This window comes from Camelina sativa, chromosome 2, assembly GCF_000633955.1.
Source record: "Camelina sativa cultivar DH55 chromosome 2, Cs, whole genome shotgun sequence".
Taxonomy (NCBI): Eukaryota; Viridiplantae; Streptophyta; class Magnoliopsida; order Brassicales; family Brassicaceae; genus Camelina; species Camelina sativa.
Genome location: NC_025686.1, coordinates 6,207,559 through 6,227,392, shown reverse-complemented (window position 1 = coordinate 6,227,392; position 19,834 = coordinate 6,207,559). Strand labels below are relative to the sequence as shown.

At 34.8% G+C, this 19,834-nt stretch overlaps 2 protein-coding genes across 2 annotated transcripts in view; both read left to right on the top strand.

The window, feature by feature from the left end:
- Window positions 2,469–11,884, top strand: LOC104718553 (Niemann-Pick C1 protein-like). Its single transcript, XM_010436320.2, has 38 exons — window positions 2,469–2,750; window positions 3,253–3,378; window positions 3,513–3,620; window positions 3,706–3,822; window positions 3,919–4,069; window positions 4,166–4,413; window positions 4,501–4,671; window positions 4,769–4,842; window positions 4,918–5,035; window positions 5,156–5,239; window positions 5,315–5,410; window positions 5,508–5,609; window positions 5,707–5,775; window positions 5,934–6,029; window positions 6,125–6,232; window positions 6,356–6,469; window positions 6,635–6,718; window positions 6,841–6,969; window positions 7,090–7,288; window positions 7,377–7,520; window positions 7,619–7,662; window positions 7,852–7,935; window positions 8,037–8,105; window positions 8,179–8,255; window positions 8,349–8,418; window positions 8,862–9,011; window positions 9,442–9,507; window positions 9,608–9,752; window positions 9,860–9,924; window positions 10,025–10,090; window positions 10,296–10,389; window positions 10,495–10,531; window positions 10,656–10,713; window positions 10,819–10,929; window positions 11,012–11,079; window positions 11,313–11,379; window positions 11,481–11,549; window positions 11,633–11,884. Exons 1-38 carry the CDS (start codon window positions 2,718–2,720, stop codon window positions 11,717–11,719), a joined length of 3,798 nt encoding a protein of 1,265 aa, XP_010434622.1. The 5' UTR covers window positions 2,469–2,717; the 3' UTR covers window positions 11,720–11,884.
- Window positions 11,991–19,834, top strand: part of LOC104718571 — a 50,848-nt gene continuing 43,004 nt past the window's right edge. The window contains exons 1-4 of the mRNA XM_010436337.2: window positions 11,991–12,543; window positions 12,647–12,726; window positions 13,163–13,235; window positions 13,345–13,399. Coding sequence (XP_010434639.1) covers window positions 12,496–12,543; window positions 12,647–12,726; window positions 13,163–13,235; window positions 13,345–13,399 — 256 coding nt within the window. The 5' untranslated portion in view covers window positions 11,991–12,495. The remainder of the gene's footprint in view (window positions 12,544–12,646; window positions 12,727–13,162; window positions 13,236–13,344; window positions 13,400–19,834) is intronic.

Here is a 19,834-nt window from a genome sequence, read left to right as displayed (position 1 = left end):
CACCAAGAACACTCTTTCTCTCTTTTTTTCTCTCAAAAGCAACCATAGTCGACAAATGAGACAAAAGAAACGATTTCAGAGTTTTCCTTTTCCCTGTGCCCAAAACGCAGCGTTTAACTTAAACTCGTCCGCACAAAACTGAACATGCATCGACCAATGCACCTATTGCATCAAGCGATGGAACCCCTAAACCGGGATTTCGGTTCGCGGATGTTACAACTTCAAAGAAGAATGTCAATGATAAAGGTGATGAGAAGCAAAGAATGATTGATATGAGTCATCTACAAAACTTATGAAGAGAATATGATTCTTTATTGCAAGGGGAGTTTATGTCACTGTACACTTTTTTCCTCGTCATGGTTTTTATCCGAAAGAAGTTTTCCGTGACAAGGTTTTTAATGAGGCAGTGCATAACTCATCATTAGTGATGGATACTCAAGGGGGAGTGTCATAAACTAAATATAATTATCCATTACTACTACATGTGTCTTCCACCTCAGTGACACTTGTTTATTATATGCAATACATGTCTTTGTGATGAAACACTTTGAAAGGACCCAACTTTAAAAAAAAAAATAATAATAAATAAATAAATATAATAACAGAAATAAACTACAACTAGTGGTTCCATATCCACTAGCCATCTAACCACAATCACATTCAACAGCGGACATAACCAATAATAATCCAATAACCAACATTAATTCCAAATCATAAACTAATGATCCAAACAACATAAACCAGAGAACCAGCAATCCTAAACAATATTCTAGAACTCAACTCTAGGAACCTAACAGAAGCCAGACAACCAAGCGAACCACTAGAACATCCTTTTCTTCATTGCCTTGATTCCACGATCATACTTTGCCTTTACCTGCACCACAAACACAAATTGCAATGCACGAGTATTTTAAAAACACTCAATAAGGCAATCCTCCCATCTACTGGGCTATACACACAAGCAATAGAGACATCTCTAACCATTAAACAATAATCAACAATCAACAATAACAAACCAGGACTCTGCATCGACCGACACCAACATGCATCGACCGACACCAGATTGGGATGCATCGACCGACACAAGGTTGCATCGACCGATGCTAGATGCACTTGCATCAATCGACACTCGCACTGCATCGACTGACGCATGCTCGACATAACACAAAACCCTAGGTTTTACGCGCCGTCCTCGCACTTGCATCGACCGACGCACAATGTGCATCGACCGACGCACAATGTGCATCGACCGATGCAATGCCAAGCATCATGTTTTCCCCGAAGATTCTCGCCGGATCTTCGTTCCTACAACCACAAAACTCGATCCCAAGCCACAAGAAAGCATCCTATCGTCCCAAATATCAATCTAACAAGCCTAACAACACATAACAAGTAAATCAGAGAGATATCTAGCTTAGATAAGCCATGGTCATGCACTTACCTTTGCCAAGACGATTTTGAACCTCAAACAAGCAAGAAAACACTCCTAGCAAGCTCCTACAACGTTCTAAGCCTCAGATCTCATCAGAAAACGCCACAAACCTCCAAGAATCTCCCAAAACGCCCAAGAACTCTCACAAAACTCTTTCTCTCTTTCTATTTCTCAAAAATGGCCAAAACAAGTCAAATGAGACAAAACTCGTGTTAAGGGTTTTCCTAACCCAAAACGCAGCGTTTAACTTAACTCGTCCGCAAAAAGCCAACCTTGCATTGACCGATGCAATCCCTAAACCGGGATTTTGGTTCGCGGATATTACATTTGTTAAAGACACAAAAACACGTATATGAGTGTTGTTGACAAATGGTGATTAAGTGTACGTGACAACCCGTCCCGCGGACCCCACTAGCCCACGGCTAGCTGTCCCAACGGACCGTCCGTGGACCCTGCTAGCCCACTGCTAGCCGTCCCAACGGATCCCAAGCTGGCCCTACAGGGCATCGATCCTAACCCATCACTGTGGATATCCAAATCCACCAGTAGGTTATTGGTGCGCCAGGCGTTACTCGAATCCTGATCCCCACCCTTTAACAACTTTTCTAGAGGAAAAGCTGTCACCAATTAATTTCATATTCATACTTTACAATTAATATAATAAAATTATTAATAATTTCTTTACAAAAATAGTTAAAATAATGTCTTAATAAGTATACATACAATTTTAAATGTTTTTAGATTTACAACCAAAAACTATTTTTAGATTTACAACCAAAAACTAAACAGATTTTCAAAACCTAAAACTAGAAAAAAAAAATTTACTACATCCATTATTCTCATTCAACACCTAAAAGTCTATTTTTTCCAAAGAAAAAAAGATTGAAACAAAAATCAGTTTCCGGAGGAACCGCGTAATCCTTTCTCCCAAGTATTATGGAAACGCCCTCTACGACGAAACACGTCAGAGAAAAAAAAAAAAATCAAAAGCGAGGGTATAATAGTAAGTTATTAGGACTCTCTCACATCCCTAGGACCTGAGATGGCAGAGCTTTGTTGAAGCACACACATAATAATACACACACTGTGTTATGTGTATATATATATTATAAAACCTCTTTCACACCTTTTGACTCCTCCTCTCTTCCTCTCTTCTGTCTCTGTTATTTTTTTCCACGCCCAGTTTCGTTCTGATGAGATTCTTCTATTGAGATTTTCAGAACAAAACTTTCACAACCGATTTGTTGGTCAAAAGGAGATATACCAAATTGCCGACGAAGAAATTATGAGGATTCTTGTTTTATCTCTTCTTCTTCTGGAAAGTCTTTTTTTTTTTTTTTGATTTATTTCTCTATCCATTTGCTTCTCCTCTCTTCTAGCAAATTTGTTTCTGCATATTTTGTTTTTTTTTTTCTTTCAAAGATTTCAATTCGGATTGTAGCAGTGATATACAAACTATTTAGGTTTTTGTATATTTTTTTTTTTAATTTTTGTTGAAATCACTCAATCAGTTATACAAATTGTGATTTATCAAGGAAAAAAAAATATTATTCAAATTGTGGAGTTTTTTTTTTTTTTTTGTTGTTAATTCCAGTTTTTCTATTTGGCTGTATAATTCACATTGTGATGATTAACATTTTTTTTTTTTATATTAACAAATTTCAAACACACAAAGAGGTGAAAATTTGTATATATTAACATATTGATATACAAATTTTCACCTTTTTTGTGTGTTTGAAATTTTTGTAGTGGATATTTTTATTTTTTGGAATTTCTCTGAATTTGATGTTGGTATTTTTTTTTTCTTTTTACCAATGCAGATTCTGTTTGTTGGTCATGGAGTAGAAGCAAAACAATCAGCAGGATATTGTGCTATGTATGACATCTGTGGAGCACGAAGCGACGGGAAAGTACTAAATTGCCCTTTAAACATTCCTGCAGTGAAAGTGAGTATATGTGTCGTTTGTGTGTGTGGTTTTTTTTTTTTTTTTTTAATTTATTGCTCAAGAGATGAAGCATTTTTTGTTGTTGTCGTCTCGATCTACTAATCGTTTCTCACTCTCTTCTTCTTCTTATCTAGCCTGATGATTTGCTATCTTCCAAGATTCAAAGCTTGTGTCCAACAATCACTGGCAATGTTTGTTGCACAGAGACTCAGTTTGATACATTACGTTCACAAGTTCAACAGGTATTATAAAACCAGGCTTTAGATCTTTTTTTTTTCATGATTCAAGATTCACTGAAATTTGAAATGTGTGTGTGTTTGTTGTCAGGCTATTCCCTTTATTGTAGGTTGTCCTGCATGTTTGAGGAACTTTCTGAATCTTTTCTGTGAACTTACTTGTTCTCCGGATCAGAGTTTGTTTATCAATGTCACTTCTACTACAAAGGTAACAACTTTTTTGAATGATGCACCTGTCTGTCTAATTGATGCTGCAATTTTGAAGTAGCTTTAAGTCGTCCCATTGCTGTGTTTTGTTTGGCAGGTCAAGAATAATTTGACTGTAGATGGGATTCAGTACTATATAACTGATGATTTTGGAGCGGGGATGTATGAATCCTGCAAAGATGTGAAATTTGGTAGCTCAAATAGCCGTGCTTTAGACTTTCTCGGAGCTGGTGCAAAGAATTTTAAAGGTAGATATTTTGTTATATGCCTCAAGGACTAGTTCGATTGAGTTTTTTTTACTTAGCTTATCTTGATATAAATGTGATGTCTGTTGTGTCCATCAGAATGGTTTGCATTTATTGGCCAGAAAGCGGGTGTCAATTTGCCAGGCTCACCATATGGGATCGCGTTTTTGCCAACACCACCTGTATCATCTGGAATGAGGCCTATGAATGTGTCTGCTTATTCATGTGGTGATGATACTCTTGGCTGTTCTTGTGGTGATTGTCCTTCTGCAGCTACTTGCTCCAGTAGAGCGGAACTTCCTACTCAGAAAAAGCATTTTTGTTCAATCCAAATTGGATCACTTAAGGTATATATGGATTCCATATTTACTAGTGCTTATGATTTTGAAGTCTTTGTTTAACATGGTCCTCCTGGTTGGTGGTGAATCATGCAGGCGAAATGTGTTGATTTTATACTAGCCATTTTGTATATTGTATTGGTTTCTCTGTTTCTCGGAGGGGGTTTACTTCACCGAGTAAGGGGTAAGAAGAACACCTCCCAGATGAGTCCTGGTGGAGAACGAAATGCTAATAATCTGCCAAAACCCGACACTATTCATGCAGAGGTATTTATGTGCTTAGCCTGACCACTACTACAACTTTTGAAGTTTGAGCTGCTGATTAATAATTGGGATGCTCATTGCTTTGTTATGTTTTCCTCAGATGTTACAAAATACACCACAAAGAAACTGGGCTCAGCTGTCGACAGTGCAAGGACACTTGGCCAATTTTTACAGGTAATTGAAATTCATTCACTAGGCTGCCTAGCGTCAAAGTAGGTTTGTTGAAATTGTCGGGTTTTCTGTTTCCAGGAAGTATGGGATTTGGGTAGCAAGACACCCAACTCTTGTTTTGTGTTTGTCAATCTCTATAGTTCTTCTACTTTGTGTGGGTTTGATCCGATTCAAAGTGGAGACACGGCCTGATAAGGTAGCTATTTGATTTTTTTTCCCTCTTGCTTAGTGTTTTTACAATGCTATACTATATGCAATCTTATTTGACCTTTCCGGAAAATGTTTATATAAATTGTTTTCATACTGTATATTGCAGCTATGGGTAGGACCAGGGAGCAGAGCTGCTGAAGAGAAACAATTCTTTGACACCCATCTTGCTCCTTTCTATAGAATTGAACAGGTTTCCCCATTTCTATCAAACATTCAAACTTCTCTTAATCAGCTTTCTTTTCACATTTTTTGGAAATTTCTGCAGCTAATACTAGCAACAGTTCCAAAATCTCCTCATGAAAAGGCGCCAGAGATTTTGACAGATGACAATATTAAGTTACTTTTTGACATACAAAAGAAGGTATTTGCTTTCTGGTTTTCCAGCATTTTAAATCTATCTGATCACCCGCATAATGTCTTTCTGTACTGGACATGTAAAAAGTTGTTTAATATGGTAGGTTGATGGACTTCGGGCAAATCACGCAGGTTCTATGGTTTCTCTGACAGATATTTGCATGAAACCCCTTGCAGAGGATTGTGCCACACAGAGTGTTCTGCAGGTTGCACTCCTTCCTTTTTATAGTACTAGAGTTGGCCTTTCCTCAATAGACCAGTAGTCCCTAACGTATCTGGTGGATTTCTTGCTTATGGAGGCAGTATTTCAAAATGAAACCAGAAAATTATGAGGACTTTGGAGGCGTCGATCATGTTAAATATTGCTTTGAGGTAACTTGTGAATTTATATACTATTTCATTTTTCTCATTGTAATTTCTCCATGACTGCACTCCACATTTTTAGCCTATTTTTGTTTCATTTTAATAAGTTTATGGCAATATTTTTTTGATATCTAACCACTTTATAATATGCTCACTACTTTCTTCAGCATTTCACCTCGACAGATTCATGTTTGAGTGCATTTAAGGGTCCCCTTGATCCAACTACTGCACTGGGAGGTTTCTCAGAGAACAGTTTTAGTGAGGTAGTATTCTTCAGTTTGTTAGAGTAACTTATATAGAGTAAGTCCATTCATACGATGAGTATCTAATACCCCTTTAATTGACATGCTTAGGACAGGCTTCTGCTTTTCTTGTGACTTATCCTGTGGACAATGCTGTTAACAATGAAGGCAACAAAACTGAGAAAGCAGTGGCATGGGAGAAAGCCTTTATCCAACTGGCCAAGGTTGGAAATTTTGATACGAAAAAACAAAATTTTAGTTATTTTATTTTACTAATTTTATGATGCACAAAGCTTGATGCTACTGTTCTTGTTCTTTCTTTTACGCTAGTACTCTTTATATGACAGGATGAATTGTTGCCAATGGCTAAAGCAAAAAATTTAACTCTTTCTTTCTCTTCGGAAAGTTCTATTGAAGAAGAATTGAAAAGAGAAAGCACCGCAGATGTCATAACTATAGCGGTGAGTTTCCTTATTTTGTACCTTCAAGATTCAATAGTCTATTTTATCTTAATATATTTATGCCATCTTTTGCTTTTTTTTTTAAATTATTTTTTATTATTCCTACTCTGTTTGGTTTCTAATATGTCTTTCATGTCTTCTTTTTCTCCTGTTTTTGTCCTTCAGATAAGTTATCTTGTCATGTTTGCCTATATATCACTCACACTTGGGGATGCACCTCGCTTAAATTCCTTTTACATTACCTCAAAGGTATGATAATGATAAACGGTTAGAATTATCTGAATTATAGTGTTACTCTGAACTTAACGAAGTTTCAAACCTCAAAGGATTTCCTTATACTTTATTCTGAAATGTAACCTTCTTAATTTCAGGTTTTGCTTGGTCTATCTGGTGTTATTCTTGTCATGCTTTCTGTCCTTGGCTCTGTAGGATTTTTCAGTGCTGTTGGGATGAAATCGACTCTAATCATAATGGAAGTCATACCTTTTCTTGTTTTGGCTGTAAGTCATGTCTGATACTAATATTGCTTGCAACTTAAATATGTAACTGATGTTGTTGCCGACGATCTACATCTTGTTCTTATTTTTTTCCTTACTTCTACATGAAATATTTATCAACAGGTCGGTGTTGATAATATGTGCATACTGGTTCATGCTGTTAAGAGACAAGAGCAAGAGCTCCCTTTGGAAAGACGAATAAGCAATGCCCTTATGGAAGTTGGACCATCAATTACTCTTGCAAGTTTAGCCGAGATTTTAGCTTTTGCTGTTGGTGCTTTTATTAAAATGCCAGCTGTTCGAGTGTTCTCCATGTTTGCTGGTCAGTAAAAACATTTCAGTATTTCAGTTTGAATACTTTGATTATCTACCTTCTGGCTTTTTAACGATTATATGCTTCATGCTTTCAGCATTGGCTGTCCTTTTGGACTTTCTTCTCCAGGTTACTGCTTTTGTTGCTTTGATAGTTTTTGACTTCCAGCGGACAGAGAATAAGAGGGTTGATTGCTTCCCATGTATCAAGACATCACAATCATCAGATAGTGCTGACAAAGGTAATCACTTCTGGGTTTTGATATATCACCATACCCTTTTTCATTGTAGAATTTTGTGAAATTAAAGTTTCATTGGAGTTGCCTGGTATCACTCTCAGGGATTGGTCAGAGAAAAGCTGGCATTTTGACTCGATATATGAAGGTACTTTATTAATTAACTCGTACCACCTAGTACACCCTAGGAGATTTGGTTTCTGTTCTACATAATTGAGATTTCCCTTAAAAAAAACATTTTACGTTATCCTTGCATGTATTTTAGTCTAGGCAATTTTTCAGTCAACGAAAGATTTTAGTTATTTTGAATTTTTTATGTTTCATTCTACACTTTCAGGAAATTCATGCACCCATCCTCAGCCATTGGGCAGTCAAAATATTGGTTATTGCCTTCTTCTTTGGCTTAGCAATGGCTGGAATTGTGAGTTGATACATTTTCTGACCCATAAGAGAAATGTTGTATCCTTCATTTTAGCTGTTGAAATTATCATCTTTTATTAAACATGTTCATGGATTTTGTAGGCATTGTCCACTCGGATTGAGCCTGGTTTGGAGCAACAAATTGTTCTTCCTCAGGATTCATATCTTCAGGTTTATATTGAACTTTACTAATGTAAAGTATCAAACCTAGGCTATCTAACAAGTGCCCCTCTTTTCCTATTAGGGTTACTTCAACAATATTTCTACATATCTTCGTATCGGTCCACCTTTATACTTTGTTCTGAAAAATTATAACTACAGGTATCTCACGTTCTGTTTCTCTTAGCTGTAAGTGTTTAGCTGATATAATTTGGTCCAACTTATGATTAAAACTCATTTTGCCTCATGTCTCAGCTCAGAATCAAGACAGACAAATCAACTTTGTTCCATTAACAAGTGTGATCCTAACTCTCTTTTAAACGAGGTATATAGCTTGTCTGCATTTATTTTCATTTCTCCTCCTAATATAATTTGGTTATCTGTCTTTGATATATGTCTATACTTTGTTTTCTTGTACATTAGAGAAAGTCTCACTATCCATTTTTCACATTACAATCACATTTATCTCAAGTTTTTCAAATTCAATTTAGTAGTGTGGTAAGTTAAGTCTACAAATAATCTGGATCTGTTTTTAGTACCTACTGATATTTGTTATTGCTAACATTCTTAATGTGTTCCACAAGTCAATGCGGAAAAGAATTAATATTTTTATATGTCCTCACAAGATTTTAAGACATGGCACTATTAATATTTACAACTTCTCTAGCTGTTGGCATTAAATGTGTTTCAGTAATCGATTAGGCAAATATTTAGCGGAGTATCTGTTCTTATTCTTTATGAGTATCTAACTTTCATTCTTGTCCATAGATTGCAAGGGCTTCTTTGACTCCAGAACTAAGCTACATAGCTAAGCCAGCTGCTTCATGGCTTGACGACTTTCTTGTGTGGTTATCTCCTGAGGCATTTGGCTGTTGCCGAAAGTTTACAAATGGTACCTTCTGCCCCCCTGATGACCAGGTATATATATATTTTGATTTCACTGCCAAGGCTTAGAATCAATATATTTAAGATTTAGTGGTCCCATATATAACAAACATAAATGAACTGAGATAGAGAAGAAAAGTAACTTCAATTATTATAAGCGTTCTCATTGGTTATAAATGGGACTAATCATTTCATTGCGTTAAAAAGTCACATGGGCATCCCCACTCATAAGCTAGCTTTTAACTGGACTTGGTGTAGCCGTGTGGGGCCTAGTATGGGATAGGCTCTTATCAAATTCTTACAAATATTGGAAAACTCATTCAAAAGTAGCACATTGTGATTATTCAAAATGTATACAATATCATACTTATTTATGAGGTCCAAAATATTATGGTAATACTGTGTCGAGCGATTTATAACTTACTGAAGGCTAAATGTTCTCGTACTTTTGTTGCATTTCTAGCCTCCTTGTTGTCCTCCTGATCAAGGCAGCTGTGGCCTAAGTGAAGTATGCAAAGATTGTACCACGGTAATTTATTCAATTAATTATATTAGTAGGGATGTGTTTGTTACTCTCCGCAACATCTCTAATGATGACTTGCATAATTTTTTTCTTTTCGGTTGTCCAGTGCTTCCGTCATGCAGATTTAAGCAGTGACCGCCCATCCACAACCCAATTCAAAGAGAAACTTCCTTGGTTCCTCAGTGCGCTTCCTTCCGCTGATTGTGCTAAAGGTGGTCATGGTGCTTATTCTAGTAGTGTTGATTTGCAAGGTTTCCACACTATCTCCTTTTTCTTTTTTAGTCCATTTAACTGTCATCGATTCTAGCATGGTATTGATACCCAAATCTGTAATATGTATGCTCTCATTTCTTACCAGGCTATGAAAGTGGTATCATTCAAGCTTCATCGTTCCGCACTTATCATACACCCCTTAACAAGCAGGTACTTTCCCATCTCATAAAATGTAGAGCAACTTTTCATGTTTGTTGTGAGTCTCTATTCTTGTTTTAGTTTATACTTTATACTGAAAGTTTGTTTTCAGGTTGACTATGTTAATTCAATGAGAGCTGCTCAAGAGTTTAGTGCAAAAGTTTCTCGTTCCTTAAAGGTACCATATACTGATCGATGCAAGTCACATGATTTCATATTTTATTATCTTCTTGATAAACAAATGACTCATACATTTTTCCCCCTTTAATATATAGTTGGATTTCCTAATGGAAACTGATCTAACTTGTCGCAATTTCTTCATCACTATGGTAGTTTCTTTTTATTGAATTTTAATGTCTAACTTGTAGTTTATTCTTTTTCAGATGGAGATTTATCCATACTCAGTATTTTATATGTTCTTTGAGCAATATCTTGACATATGGAAAACTGCATTAATCAACCTCTCCATAGCCATCGGTTTGTAAATCTTATATTCTCAGATCTTAGCTTGAGTTTCTAGTTGGTAGGTCTTGATTCTAACTTTTGACTTCGAGCTGACTTTGAATTTTTTTTTTTTTTCATCTGCCGTGTTTGTCGTGTGTTTAATCATCACATGCAGGTATCACTCTAAAGCTCTTTCCCACTGAAATATACTCTTAACCTCTTTGTTATCATAGTTTTCTTGTTAGATATGATTAAACCTGATTCTACATTTTTTCCCCTCTGTCTGCTTTCTAACTCAGCTTTTGGAGCTCCGCAATTATTTTGCTGGTGATCGCAATGATCATTATTGATCTTTTGGTACTCTACTCTCTCATTGTTATGAAAAAAACTATCTATATTCATACTCTCAGTCTCAGGTTACTAATGTGATACTCGACCAACCCTTGATTTAAAACATGCTAGGGGGTTATGGCAGTCTTTCATATCCAGCTAAACGCGCTATCAGTTGTAAATCTAATAATGTCCGTGGGCATAGCGGTAGAGTTTTGTGTACACATAACTCACGCTTTCTCGGTCAGTCCCCCTCTGTCTGTATTAACAGTATTAACAACCACAATGCTATTTTCATCCTGACGGGAATTTCCTAAATGCTCAGATAAGCTCTGGGGACAGAAACCAACGGATGAAAGAGGCGCTGGGTGGGATGGGAGCTTCAGTTTTCAGGTATTTTGTCTCTCTTCAACTCGATCCATGAACATAGAACACAAACCAAAGATTCTGTTTCCCTCGGTATAAGCTGATAAACGCTTAGCAAAGCCCATAACTTCCCTACACATTTTCTTGGGAAAAATCCACTAATTTCCGTGATGGATCTCACAAACAAGAATTGCTTCCTGTTTATTAGAATTGCTTCTTAATACAATCCAATGTCCTTATTAACATATGTTCTGTGGCAGTGGAATTACGTTGACTAAGCTAGTTGGGGTGATTGTGCTCGGTTTCTCAAGATCAGAAGTCTTTGTGGTATGTGCTTGCGATCTCTCTTGAAGCTTTTTTTTATTATTCTTAGTCTTTCCTTTCCTTTTCGTATTTGGCTTCTGAATTTGTTTTTGTATCCCCGACAGGTCTACTACTTCAAGATGTATCTGGCACTAGTCCTACTCGGTTTCTTGCACGGCCTTGTATTTTTACCGGTAAGTCATATGATCATTCAAACATTCACTCATGTTAGATTTTTTTCTTTGTATATTTTGACATATTGGTTTGAATGATGAAGGTGTTCTTGAGCATGTTTGGTCCATCACCAAGACACGTAGAAGGAGAAAGGCAAGAGCATCGGCCTTCGGTTTCATCGCTGCCATAGCTGAATTAGGGTTTTTAGATTTTATGATTAAAATTGTTTTACCACCCACAGCCACAGGTAAGTTCAGTGCATAAAAAAATAGAAAAAAAAAATCACACCAAAGGTTCTTTCGGCCGGTGTTCCTGAGTCCATTATTACCAATTCATGATTTATATTTTATAGTGATAGTATGATAACATCCATACAGATACAGTGAGCCTCTCTATATGAATGAAAACTTGACTTGATAAAAACAGTGCGTTGCAAGCTAAATTGTATTATCAAATACACATTTTGTAAGACGATGGTTTAGAGATACGTACATACCAAATAGTTTGAACCCGGGACAGCTTGAAATTTGAAGTCCCAAGACTCCACGAATACTTGATCTGATTTTTGTAAGGCAACAAACCACTCTAGAGTGGTGTCCGACGTGGCTACAATTTTTTACTAGATAGTATCTGACGTGGCTAAAACATTTGAATTCATTGGTTCACAGCAACTTATCAAAGTGATGATAGCAGGTAAAACACATTTATTCCACCTCCCTCGATAACAAATGCGCCACTTGTAACGCCGTCGGAACCCCTAGCTTTCCTCTCTTTGATTTCGTGTTATACAGCGAACGCCGATTTAATGATAATGGTAGAGAGATCTTCGATGGACATGTTTGTATATTCCCTAGTAGCCAAATAAGTCTTTAGAATTTGCAATGGGGGAAACTTGGTTTTTGTTTTCAAGATCACAAGTCTTTTGATTCTAGGGAATGAGTTAGGGTACCTTCCTTAATACTAAAAATGGTGATTGGTGTTGTGCAGGAGGAATTAGAGTTACAGCTTTTAAAGGTAAGAAGAACGTCTTTAATATCTATCTCTCATGTTGCACTTTATAGCATTACCAAAGCTTTCCTGCTCCTGATTCAATGCTTTTAACCTTTCTTTGAAACAGGAAAATCCACGAAACCATCTTGATATGAGAAACCGACTAAATTCGAAAGGCCAGCGTGAAGGGAAGGTTATTGACTACAGGTACAAACATTGTGGCCTCATTGTGCATTGATCGTGTATTCTTTGTTTTTATGTGCACATCCTGATATATCAGTATGGCAATTGGACACATGGGCAGCGAGAACATATTTGGCTCAGTTTATGTGCATTTGCATGATTACATCATTTGTAACTGTGATCTTTTGTTACAAGTGCAAGTGTGGATTAAAATCTCTATTGGAGTTACAAAATGTGATAACTAGGGTAACGTGTATCTGCTGTTAGGAGCAGTGACGAAAGGCAAACTATCCTAACAGTTGGACACTTTTAAGAGCGGGTGTCTGTAAATTGATCTAAAACAACAATTGATACACTATGATTTCTTCAAAAATTGTTTCCATAATATGTTGTTGTTTTAGTCATTTTTGTCATCGTGAATGATCCTGTACTTTTCTTTCTTTCTTTTTAATCCAAATAGAATAAGCGACCTGAGGGTGGTTGATTTGTTGGACGGGCTGTGTGATAGAATGCAGGACTATACTTTACAAAAGGTAAGCTAAGATCTTATAGAATTCTTATCACACTGCTGTTCCGGTAGCAACATCTTTGTAACTTTTCAGCTATTATATCTCAGAGATTCTTATTGCCACACTTCTGCAGGTGGAATCAATGAACAGTCAATGGGTGAAAGTCGGAAATTTTGACAATCTAACAAGTAATGTCTAGTTTCCTTATAAAACTTGCGCTCTGTGACATCTTATATAATATCTTATATAATATGAGAAGGTTTTTTCTAATTTTGCCTGCCAATGCGACACTTGGCGCTCTATATTTGTGACATATGTCTTTCTTACTAATCATAAATTAAACATTTTTTACATACTGTATAGTTTGCTTCTCATATTATATAAGATTTTATTTATATCTTATATGATGTATAGTTTGCTTTAAAAAAAATTACATTGTTACAAAAAAATATTTCTTCCAACTTTTTAGTTTTAACATATAATATATCTTATATAATATGAGAAGGTTTTTACTAACTTTTCATGTCAATGCGAAGGTTTTTTCTAATTTTGCCTGCCAATGCGACACTTGGCGCTCTATATTTGTGACATATGTCTTTCTTACTAATCATAAATTAANCCTCTTTACCACCATCACCACTAGGGTTCCCAATGTGCTTATAGGGTTTAGATTTCCTCCAGCCAAACCTCCGGCCACCGCTACCCCCGGCCTCCGGCCACCGGCCGCCGGCCAACAGTTCCGGCGAACTTTTCCGGCGAACAATTCCGGCGAACTTTTCCGGCGAACAATCCCGGCGAACTTTTCCGGCTACTCCGGCAAGCCACCGCCGGAGTACCACCTCCGGCCAACCACCGCCGGCCAACCACCACCGGCCAGTCACCTCCGGCCAGCCACCTCCGACCAGCCACCTCCGGCCAGCCACCTCCGGCCAGCTACCGCCGACCAGCTACCTCCGGCCAGCCACCGCCGGCCAACCACCGCCGGGCAACTATCTCCGGCCAGCCACCACTGTCCTCCACCACCATTGGTAATTTTCCACTGCCCTCATCTTAATTTTCTAATTTTTTTAAATATAGTGTTATTTACTACTATAGTTTTTTTGTTTTGGTTACTGACCTAATTCACCCTTTGTTTTATCTTTCGTACAAAAAGACATGAGACTAATATTTTTGGGCCTCAATTAACACATATTATTAACTCTTTTTTTTACTTCTTTGTTGTTTTCAGTAGCTAATATATAATACAATATATAGATTTTTGATCATACTAAAAAACAATTGGTATAAATCAAATTTTACAAAAAAAAATACTCTGCTATTTTCATCTACTTACACAACAATAAATACAAAGTGTTTAGTTATATAGAGATAAAACAACAAAAATTATAAAAAATATAAGACTATTATCTCTGTATTGTAAATAAAAAAGAAAAATAAAAAATAGTATATTTATTGACTAAATTAAATTTAATAAACAATAAGAATATACTAACTATATAATAAACCACTACATATAGACAAGAAAATTATAAACTACATAATATATTGATGTAAAACTATAATACATTTTAAAAATACAAAAGATATTATTCACATATATAATTAATATAATAAAGTAATTAGATTTTGTATTTCTAGATAAAAAAATATAGCCACGTGGTGTACCGCGGGTGAATATGAGAAGGTTTTTACTAACTTTTCATGTCAATGCGACACTTGGCACTCTATATTTGTGACACATGTCTTTCTTACTAATCATAAATGAAACATTTTTTACATACTTTATTTTATTTATATCTTATATATGGTGTATATGAGAAGGTTTTTACTAACTTTTCATGTCAATGCGACACTTGGCACTCTATATTTGTGACACATGTCTTTCTTACTAATCATAAATGAAACATTTTTTACATACTTTATTTTATTTATATCTTATATGGTGTATAGTTTGCTTTAAAAAAAAATCACATTGTTACAAAAAAATATTTCTTCCAATTTTTTAGTTTTAACATCTATAAGATTTGTTTTAGGGAATTTGCACTCAATAACCAACAAAAAAATTATAATTAACCCACTAACTATTCTAACCATATATAACTAATATACTCTATAAAAACTATAATATATACTATATTACCCTTGCCCTTACTATTTCCTTCCACCCTCTTCCACCACCATCCCCACCCCCTACCACCACCTTTCCCACCCCCTAAAACCACCATCTCCACCTCCTACCACCACCTCTTTACCACCATCACCACTAGGGTTCCCAATGTGCTTATAGGGTTTAGATTTCCTCCAGCCAAACCTCCGGCCACCGCTACCCCCGGCCTCCGGCCACCGGCCGCCGGCCAACAGTTCCGGCGAACTTTTCCGGCGAACAATTCCGGTGAACAATCCCGGTGAACTTTTCCGGCTACTCCGGCAAGCCACCGCCGGAGTACCACCTCCGGCCAACCACCGCCGGCCAACCACCACCGGCCAGTCACCTCCGGCCAGCCACCTCCGACCAGCCACCTCCGGCCAGCCACCTCCGGCCAGCTACCGCCGACCAGCTACCTCCGGCCAGCCACCGCCGGCCAACCACCGCCGGGCAACTATCTCCGGCCAGCCACCACTGTCCTCCACCACCATTGGTAATTTTCCACTGCCCTCATCTTAATCTTCTAATTTTTTTAAATATAGTGTTATTTACTACTATAGTTTTTTTGTTTTGGTTACTGACCTAATTCACCCTTTGTTTTATCTTTCGTACAAAAAGACATGAGACTAATATTTTTGGGCCTCAATTAACACATATTATTAACTCTTTTTTTTACTTCTTTGTTGTTTTCAGTAGCTAATATATAATACAATATATAGATTTTTGATCATACTAAAAAACAATTGGTATAAATCAAATTTTACAAAAAAAAATACTCTGCTATTTTCATCTACTTACACAACAATAAATACAAAGTGTTTAGTTATATAGAGATAAAACAACAAAAATTATAAAAAATATAAGACTATTATCTCTGTATTGTAAATAAAAAAGAAAAATAAAAAATAGTATATTTATTGACTAAATTAAATTTAATAAACAATAAGAATATACTAACTATATAATAAACCACTACATATAGACAAGAAAATTATAAACTACATAATATATTGATGTAAAACTATAATACATTTTAAAAATACAAAAGATATTATTCACATATATAATTAATATAATAAAGTAATTAGATTTTGTATTTCTAGATAAAAAAATATAGCCACGTGGTGTACTGCGGGTGAATATCTAGTATAATATATTTCCTAATGAAAGCATACACCATATAACTTAAAAATAAAACTACTGATCATACCAATTAAAACAAAAAAAAAGTTTTCATACTTTTAAAGTAAAAGTTGAAACCAAGTTCATTTATGATAGTCTATTTTTTTAAAATAGACTAATTTTTTTAAACCAAGTTCATTTATCACATGTCTTTGTAACAATGTGATTTTTTTTAAAGCAAACTATACACCATATAAGATATAAATAAAATAAAGTATGTAAAAAATGTTTAATTTATGATTAGTAAGAAAGACATGTGTCACAAATATAGAGTGCCAAGTGTCGCATTAACATGCAAAGTTAGTAAAAACCTTCTCATATTATATAAGATATATTATATGTTAAAACTAAAAAGTTGGAAGAAATATTTTTTCTAACAAAGTAATTTTTTTTAAAGCAAACTATACATCATATAAGATATAAATAAAATAAAGTATGTAAAAAATGTTTAACTTATGATTAGTAAGAAAGACATATGTCACAAATATAGAGCGCCAAGTGTCGCATTGGCATGCAAAATTAGAAAAAACCTTCTCATATTATATAAGATTTCCTAATGAAAGCATAAACCATATAACTTAAAAATAAAACTACTGATCAAACCAATTAAAACAATAAAAAGTTTTCATACTTTTAAAGTAAAAGTTGAAACCAAATTCATTTATGATAGATTAATTTTAAAATATAGAATATGTACTAATATATTTTAAAAAATCACATTGTATTCAATAATCATATATATTGTATTAAAGACAAAACTCAGATAAAAATGAAACTACTGATCGAACCAATTAAAACAAAAAAAGTTTTCATACTTTTAAAATAAAAATTGAAGCCAAATTAATTTATGACAGACAAATTTAAAAATATAAAATATGTTCTAATATATTTAAAAATCACATTATATCCAATAATCATATATATTGTACTAAAGACAAAACTCAGATAAAATTAAATTAGATTTAATTATAAGTTACAGTTTGACTGTCTTTATGACATGAACCATATTTTAATATGCATTATTCTAATTTTTTAATATTAAGGGTGATTACAAGATTATAGAGTAAAAGCTAGAGCATATGATAAATCATGAGTACAGTAATTAAATATTCAAAATAATCATTGGTGATTCTTCTGTTACCTTGTAAAACATATTGTCTAGATTCATAACCTCATTAGTATAGTACAAAATTCAGGTTTTAGAAGTTTAGTTTATTGATTGGATGAATTTTAGTCAGTCTGATTTTTTTTCCTCACATATCTTATTTAAAAATCATCAAAATCTGATGGAAAAGTCAACATATAGATATTATAAGTTTTAATATAGTTAATTAAAAAAAAGCATTTAGATGTAAGTTAAAATAAATTAGAAATGTAGTTATGTCAGAAAAATAATTGGAATGTATCTATTGTTGATATCAACTTTTCTAATTTTGTCTTCCCTTCAATCTACACCAATTGACATGTTGGAGAGATCGTTTTTTTGACAATTAAAAGAACATAATGAATAAGAATAGAGACAAGGACCGAGAAATAACATCATCATAGAAGTATTCTAAGCATTCATATAGAGTTTCTAATTCACAAGATATTTGTTAGGAGGCTAACTGAAGAAAATCAAACCATAGCAACATATGGTAGAGTCAAAAAGAAAATCAAATATCAAGATTGAGTTAAAGAATATATAAAGTTGTAAAACCACTCGCAAAAAGATAAATATTTATCAATTATTTTTCTTTGCGATCATATAAGTCTTGATAGCATCCATATATTACAACTTTGGAAAAGATATAGAGAAAGATGAGATTTATTTGGTAATATTTGTAAACAATTTTCAATACTCAGTTTTCGTTTCGAATGTCTGATATATGGTCTCTGCACAAATCTCATGTCTTCTAAGAGTATCTCCAATATATATTCTATTTTTTACTCTAAAATAGAGCATAGTTTTTTCAATATGTCAATCTATATTATACTAAAAAATAGAGTTAGTGTAAAAAATTAAAGTTGTATATAGAGTAATCCTACCATTTACTCTATTTTAGAGTAAGATATAGAGTACGGTTAGAGTAAATGTTAATCTATAACAGAGTTTTGACTTTAAAATAGAGTGAGGTTGGAGATGCTCTAAGAACCTAACAATTTATCACAAAACAATAAAATCTAAAACAACAAAACTTTGAGGGATTTAATTACTTCCACTAAAAAAAGTTCTGATATGTTTTGTTTATTTTATTTTGCATCCGAACATTATGAACCATATACAAAAAGAAACAAATATATTTTTTTAAAACTCATATTATAAAATTCATTTCTAAATTTAAAATATAGGGAAATTACCTAGAATATTGCATAAAAGTAGGTTTATTACTAGACTAACACGTTGAGATTTCTGTCTTACTAGAATAACACATAAAAGTTTGTAAATTACTTCTATATCTGAGTTGTGTGTTTTATTACGATTTATGCCATTCTCTTTTAAAACGAAGATCTTAAAAGGGGAAAATAAAAAGATCATAAACCTAAGTCGATCCCTTGAATCTTTGTGTTGTTTGTCTTACGATTGTTGGGTTGAGATCAGCTATTTTTAGATAGCTTGCGGCGTGAAAAGAATCTGTGTGGAGGACGTTTGGCTGGAGGACCACTGACGGCGAGTTGACGGCGAGGTGGTTTGAAGTAGAGGAGGAGGGAAATAAAGCGATTTGCTCAAAGGTAAATTTCTATATTGAGGTTTAGTCTCTATTGCTTACTGTTTTCTTATACCGTATTACATAGTAGGCCTTGTATATTGTATGTTAGTTTTCTGTATGTTGTTGAGCTCTGTTTTTCGGAAGATATTTGTGTGACTTCATGTTGCTTCGTTGCTAATCTAAGCAACAAATGTTTTGTGATATTGAATTAATAACTAAACTAAAGCTTCTGTCGTAGATATGGGGTCAAGCAAGAGGTATCCAAGTAGGTTGTATGGGGTTGGTAATTTTCCACTGCCGATGAGAAGCATGCACCACGATTGTAGTTTGTCCAATCTTGGTGGTTTGAAAGGCTTTGTTGGTGATGAGGTGTATGACAAAATAAGAAAGAATTCGCAGCTGGGAGTTCTATTGGATCTAGCCGAATCTGACTACCTGTTTTGTGGGAAGACCATCCATTATCTATTGTCCAATCAATTGGCAATAAACATTCCTTCGGAGGTATGGTTTTTGGTTGGAGGAAAGCCGCTGAGGTTCTCTCTATATGAATATGAAGAAATTAGTGGTTTGAATTGTGAGAAGATTGATGAAACAGAGTTTGAAGT